Genomic DNA, 6900 nt, shown 5'->3' on the forward strand with positions numbered 1-6900 from the left:
ACTGTGAAATGGCAGGGAAACCCCATGACACAAGGGTAACAAACTTACAAGTAACAACAACCTAGCCCCCAAATTGGTTACATGGAAATTATCCTTTACAGCTACTATCATCTCCAAAGGGTGGGTAACAACCAAGCTACAACAACTATACAGCGGATGCAGTATTATCCTGCTACTAATTGGTACTACATATACTCACTTCACCATTACTAATTCCCTCGGAGGGGGAAAAAAAAGAGAAGACATTCAGTCTTGTTTTGTCTTCTGCGACATATGAATTTTGCAATTACTTGGCAACAATGAGTTCGTCGAGGGTTACACCATCACCATCTGTGCTAAGAGGTGGCAGCACCAGGTCATCATCGGCAGTGAAATGGTACCTTTCCCCAATGGCTCTAACGAGCTGGTAAACCTCAAACATGGTTGGTCTCTCCTTCGGGGTGGCGAGCGTGCAGGAACACGCAACTTTCAGGAACTGCATCAGCTCACCATCAGCATCCTTCCCTACCAGCGACTTATCGATAGCGTCTTGGAGAAGTGCGTTGTTGGACATATAATTGATCCATTCCACTAGGCTCCCTCTGAAATTCTCCGGGGCCGAGGAAACGTGGGTAGGCTTCTCGCCGGTGACAAGCTCAAGGAGAACCACACCAAAGCTGTAGACATCGCCCTTTGGCGTGGCCATCAGAGTACGCGCATACTCTGGTGCCACGTAACCAAGGTCTCCGAATTCCCCATTGACAAAGGTGCTGAGATGGGTGTCTATTGGGTTCATGAGCCTAGCAAGGCCAAAGTCCGATATCTTTGGTTCGAAATCCTCATCTAAGAGGATGCATTTGGAGCTGATGTTGCGGTGAAGAACTCGAGGATTGCAGGTATGGTGGAGATATGCAAGCCCTTTTGCTGCACCAATGCCGATTCGTAGCCTCAATGGCCAGTCCATCTTACTACCTTCCTCTTGATTTAACTGATCATAGAGTGAGCCCTTGGGCATGTGCTTGTACACCAGCAACTTCTCCTTCTTGGCAATGCAAAATCCCAAGAGCGGAACCAAGTTCCGGTGCCTCACTTGACCAAGTGTCTTCATCTCCGATGTGAACTGTGATTCAGAATGTTGCGAGTCTTGTAGCCTTTTGACAGCTAGGAAGGAACCGTCAGGTAGCACTGCCTTGTACATAGTTCCTGTCCTCCCAGTACCAATGATGTTCTCTTTGCTGAATTGGTTTGTGGCTTTCATGAGATCACTTAGTTTCATCTTTGAAACTGGATTCTCAAACATAGATACCTGGATAATAATCGAAATAATCATGTCAGAGATAAGTCTCCGATTACTTTTTGTGTGAAATGTTATTTGAAATTGCATTTGGGCCTATGTGCCTAAGAAAAAGAAAAATCAAATGATAAGTTAATGACTTGCCTTGATAGTTTTTGTTCCTTTGATACTCTTTGCCCACTTATTATCATCCTCATCCTTTGCCTTCTTCTTGGCTGGTTTCCTCCGCAGACAAAAGAACACAACTATTGCACCAATAATGACGACAATTACCACTCCAACAATAGCCCCAATGATTGCTGCAGTGCTCTTGCTCTTTGCTGAAGCTTGGCAGTCACCTAATGGAGGCCCACACAGTCCTTCATTACCAGCAAAGTTTGATGCCGAGAAGTTCCGTAGAGAACTTGGAATAATCCCTGATAGTCGGTTGTCAGCAACATTAAACACTTGTAACCGAGCAAGGGCGCTGAACTGCCCTGGGATTTCACCACTCAATTGGTTATGCTGAAGATTAAGGGTGTTTAGGTATGAAATGTTATAAATAAGTATTGGAATTCCTCCTGAGAAACTATTATAGGAGAGGTCCAGAGATGTCAACATTGGCACTTGCTGCTCGATGTCTGAAGGGATGACGCCAGTAAAGCTGTTACTTGACAGATCCAGCCCAGTCATACTGGTACAATTCTTAAGACCTTTAGGGAATGGACCCTGAAGACCAAGGTTGCTGAGGCGCAATGTAAGAACTCGATTCTCATCTGGGTGCCAGCACTCCACACCAGTAAATTTGCATATGAAACCCGCACTGCTGTTATCAAAAATCCATGAGGATTTGAGTATACCATTTGGATCAATCACCGATTTCTGAACGTCTCTCAAGCATTGGACATCAAGTTCAGAGCTGAAACCACTGGTACTTAGCAACAACAGAAAAAGAGCACCTAGACTTAGAGCAAAATGATCTGTCATCGAGCACTTTGGCGGACTAATCCAACTTCTCCCTGATGATGTTAACACCACTTCTCGATTCAAGCTTCACCTACACAAAATCAAATTCGAACGCACAGACTTAGAGACGCTAGACTTTGAATAAAATAAAATAAACAAGAGAGACATATACTAATTGGTAAATGGTGACAGCAACCATATGGGGACCTAAAAGTCGCTATGCAACTTCTCTCTTCCACTACCTAAAATGCAAAATTCGATTCAAACGTGATATCGGCAACGCCAAATAATGTGAACCACACACAGGAAACATCAGTTAAAGAACCGATCCCCACTAGAGGCAAGCAAATAACACGAGTTGGCAACTTTTGTTAAGGTTTTTGCAACAAAGAAGAAGTGCAGCCATATGCATGGAAAGCAACAAAAACAAACGAGAGGCAGATCATGAACAAATCCTCGATCCTACCTATATTATAAAAACTGTCAAAAGGCTTTCTAATTTAGTCTCTTGATTGATCTCTCATGCCCAACATAAACGGCTCCAACCGCAACTAAAGGCGCACAACTTTTCAGAAGAAGAAAAAAAAATCTAAAGAAAAAGATCTCCCGAAAGCGGGCACCATAAGAGCCCATGCTCCTCCGTCTTTCTCTCTAATTTCACACGCTGGGTCGTTCTTTAAAAAAAAGCACTTTTGATTGCGGCAAACCCTTCCTCCTGAGGACACAAACCGCTAGAACGAACACCATGCACAGGGTTTCTAATTCTCTCCCAAATTCCAGCACAGTTCTCTGCGAAAAACACAAAATCGATCGCTTTCGTCGCCACGGCTGACAGGTCCTCTCGAATTTAAGAACCCTCGCCCAGACCACAGCATGCAAGATCGTACAGGACCATGGCAAATTTTGCAAGAACGATGATAATTAAACCACAAGAAGAAAAGAAAACGATGAGAGGACGAGAGTGAGGGAGGGACAGGTTCCATGGGTGCTCACCGGGAACTTCTTCCCGCGCTCAGGAGGGAACCTGTATCCGGGCGGACCAGGGGAGGAAGGGAGCGCCGGCGGGGTGACGACGAAGCTGTAGGTTCAGGGAGGGGAGGGAAGAGGACTCCGTGTCTCGGAGTCGGAGGGAGGACTAGAGCGAGCGAGCGAGCGAGCAGGGCAGGCACCAGGCCGGTGTGGAATTAGAAAGCGAGACGAGAGTTTTCAAAGGCGTGTGGGGGCCCAGTGGGGCCCGCGAGAGCGGGTGGTGTGCTGAGTGAGGTGTGAGGCCGGGACGCGGAAACCCAAGGACTTTCCGGTCAACTCTCCCAGTCTACCCGGCCGCCTGCTTTATATGCTCTGCGCCTGGCCTTTTCTTTTCTCTCTCCTCTGGATGATCGGACGGACCAGGATGGCAGTTTGGATTGGATATAATCTGTTATTGACTTTCGGACACCTTGTTTGATCATCTATTTTATTATAACTTTTTTACAAATATTATCTATTTTGATATAACTTATTTAATTATTAGAGGTACTTTAATGATGATTTATCTATTTTAGAATTTGTAAAAAAAAAATAAATAAGACGAGTGGTCAAATATAATTGGTCAAAGTAAAAAATATCGGTCTTTTTGAGACAGAGGAAGTACGTCGTAGAGTTAAATATTCACCTCCTATAAATTATTTATCTGATAAGAACAACAAATGGTGATCTTATATCAAATAGGGAAAATCAAGTATCCATATCTAGACACTCATAATAAGTTCAGCGTCTGTTTGGTTCCACTATCATATTTTGTGTGGTTGCCCCACGCGGGTCCAACACAAACCATTCGGTGGGTTTCCATGTTCTTTGCTGAAACGCGTCGCTAATGCAGAACCAAATAAGATCGGTCCTCATTTCGCTAAAATTTAGCTTATGCTAAAATATTGTGAGAGAAAAGTATTATTGAATTAATACTACAGAACAGGGCCTTCATTCATAGGTTTAGTATCTGTGCATATAAGCATACGCTTAGATTATGTTTGGATGCAAAATATTTTTATAATTTTTAAAAAAACATGACTTTGTAAAAAAAATTAAAGGAGTATTAATTTTAGTGTTTTAGAAACTCCACCTTCAACTATTTTTCTGTAAACCATCATTTTTCTCATCTGGAGGTTCCAAAGCTATAACATCCAAAGTAGTCCATTGTGTTCCTCAAGAACACACAACAATAAAAATGAGAAAAGAAAGTTTATTATGATCTCAGCAAGAGTTTTGCCTATAACCACTCCTTACTACAGTTAGAGCCTCCATTTTTTTTAGAAAAACTCTCAAACTCAATGCCAAACAAAAGGTATGATCGATAAATGCTAAACCTCTTAACCAACAACCATCCATGATTGGCAAATACTAGGAGGATTTCCCGCGCGTTGCCGCGGGTATGAAGAAGAAATATAAATATGATTTTACTGTAGTTTATCGAGTCATCTACAAATTGACTACTAAAAATTTTTTTTTGCTCGCAAAAAAAGTTTTAGTAGTCAATTTCTGAAGAGGAAGAGAGAAGGTCACGTGAGAGAATAATTGCTAGCAGTATGCATGTAGGGTTATGTGTAGGTAGTTATATTCACTACTGAAACCATTTGTGAGTGGACCCTTAATTCCATGCGGCAGTAGAAGTAGATGATGACGTGGCGCAAGGAGATGCAAGAGAATTAGCTTAGTGGGGTTTGTCTTTATAGGATATATAGATTTTCATAGCCACGGTCTCCATCACGTGACATGTCCACTTCAACAATGGCATGTCATTCTTCTTATGCATAGGGTTCTAGAAATGTGTCCAATAAATTATCCTCAAAACAACACACAAATAAAAGTATAGTCATTTTTTATCATAAATCCTAATATTTCTAAATAGTCAAATAGACTAGAGTGTACTTCCCACACCCCAAATAAGTCAGATACATCTTTTTGTGGTTTGAAATTAATGCCACTTGACAGACTCTCCAAACAAATCTAGCAACTCGATAATCAAAGAACAAATGCTAAATGTTTTTTTTCACAAAAACATCTATCTTATCCTTTTTTGTTTCATTTTAGTAAGCGGTCTTTTATTAAGATTTCCCCTTTTATCAAGAACTAGATAAATATTTTGATTTTAAGTAGTAATTGTAGCTTCCAAACATTGTTTAAAGGCACTACAATTTGACTAATTGTCTATACATTGATTTCACTATGAAAAAAAATCTTTGTTTCATAAAGCTCCACTTAATGGAATCTTATTGATCATCCAACTGCACAAATGCAATATTAGCCACTAATCCATTCTATTTAATTAGCTTTTCCCCTAAATCTCTTCTAAAGAAAATGTTAAGGGGTCTAGAGCTAAAAACATTGATGGTTGATATATGTTTTTTTTCTTATAATATTGTATAAACATGGGTATTATTCTTTGAGAGCGAAGTTTCCAAACCACTTGTCTTTTTCGAACTTTGTTTGAATACAGTCGTTGCACAATGCATTGGTGCAAAATATGTGGTGGAATATATCCACCTATTAGGTAAAAACATGGAAAATATTTTTTTTAAAAGGTATTTCGGTTGTCTAAAATACCTATAGAGAAACTCTGCCGAACTAATTTTAGAAGAGGAGGAAGTGCCGATTGCAATTGTGCAAAGAAACTGTGGTCGTGCCGTGTAAACGGTGTAGTAGCTCTTTTGTCTCCATCCACGGGCACACAGGGATGAGGTAAGCGTTGCATGTGCCACGGCATCACAGTTCACTTGATGAAAGTTGTTGGGAAGCCGGCACGGGCCCATGGTAGCCGGCAGGACGTGAGCTGAGTTGAACGGGTCAAGTCAAGCCTAGCTATCGGGTCTGTCTGTGACGTTCATGTCCATCCATGGAAGACTTGAGATCACACCTTGGAAAACAGGTTCGGCTAGATTCACATGAACACGCAGTCATATAGATCTCCGTTTACATCCTGTTAGGATTCTAAACGGGTTCGTTCCATTCTAAATTATAAGTTATTATAAAAAATATTTTTAAATTTGACCAAAATTATAGAAAAAATACTAAGATTTATAACATAAAATGAGTATACTATAAAAATATAATTTAAAAAAATCTAATAATATTTAGTTGGTATCATAATAATAATAATTTAATTATATAAATTTGATCAAACCTAAGATAGTTTAACTCATCAAGATTCTTGGAATAACTTACAATTTAGGATGGAGGGAGTAGTCGACAAACAGAATTAAGCCGATCGAGAATCTTGATGGTGCCAACTGATTTCTCGCGTCAAGAACAGCTAAGAAAATTGAGGCCACAGCCCTTTATCTCTTATTTATTATTTATCGAACTCAATGGAGTAGATTTTCTACGGCTTTTGATCTAGTCATTGTGGTAATGGTCTTTGATCGGTGTTAGATTCCTTTGGAGCAAATCTTCAAACACTAACCCGTGTCTGGAGTTCCTTTGCTGTGTTTGCTGCATGCTTGGTCAGGTAAGATTAGACTAGCCCGGTGGGGCCACGCACCACTAGGAGTGGGAGAAAATAGGGCCAGTCCATAGACGAGAGGACCGAACCTCCGTCGTACGGAGTATGTGGTCAAGCGCTATTTGTTCACACCTGACACTACAGTTCAAGTGGAGGGCTGGACTGCTCCAATGTGTCGCCAACTTTCCAAGCCCAATTCCGGTAC

General features: G+C 41.1%; 1 protein-coding gene across 1 annotated transcript; it reads right to left on the reverse strand.

Annotated features, from left to right (window-relative positions):
- LOC8085138 (probably inactive leucine-rich repeat receptor-like protein kinase At5g48380) lies at positions 10 to 3404 on the reverse strand. The gene is made up of 3 exons (XM_002441055.2): positions 3212 to 3404; positions 1418 to 2309; positions 10 to 1285 (listed from the first exon to the last, which is right to left on the reverse strand). Exons 2-3 carry the CDS (start codon positions 2237 to 2239, stop codon positions 287 to 289), a joined length of 1821 nt encoding a protein of 606 aa, XP_002441100.1. The 5' UTR covers positions 2240 to 2309; positions 3212 to 3404; the 3' UTR covers positions 10 to 286.

The sequence above is a fragment of the Sorghum bicolor genome, chromosome 9 (assembly GCF_000003195.3).
Source record: "Sorghum bicolor cultivar BTx623 chromosome 9, Sorghum_bicolor_NCBIv3, whole genome shotgun sequence".
NCBI lineage: Eukaryota > Viridiplantae > Streptophyta > Magnoliopsida > Poales > Poaceae > Sorghum > Sorghum bicolor.

Coding starts and splice junctions, on each gene's coding strand:
- LOC8085138 (XM_002441055.2), bottom strand. CDS start 2,239: ATGACAGATCATTTTGCTCTAAGTCTAGGTGCTCTTTTTCTGTTGTTG. Junction 1,286..1,417: donor AAGGAACAAAAACTATCAAG/GCAAGTCATTAA, acceptor ATTATTATCCAG/GTATCTATGTTTGAGAATCC.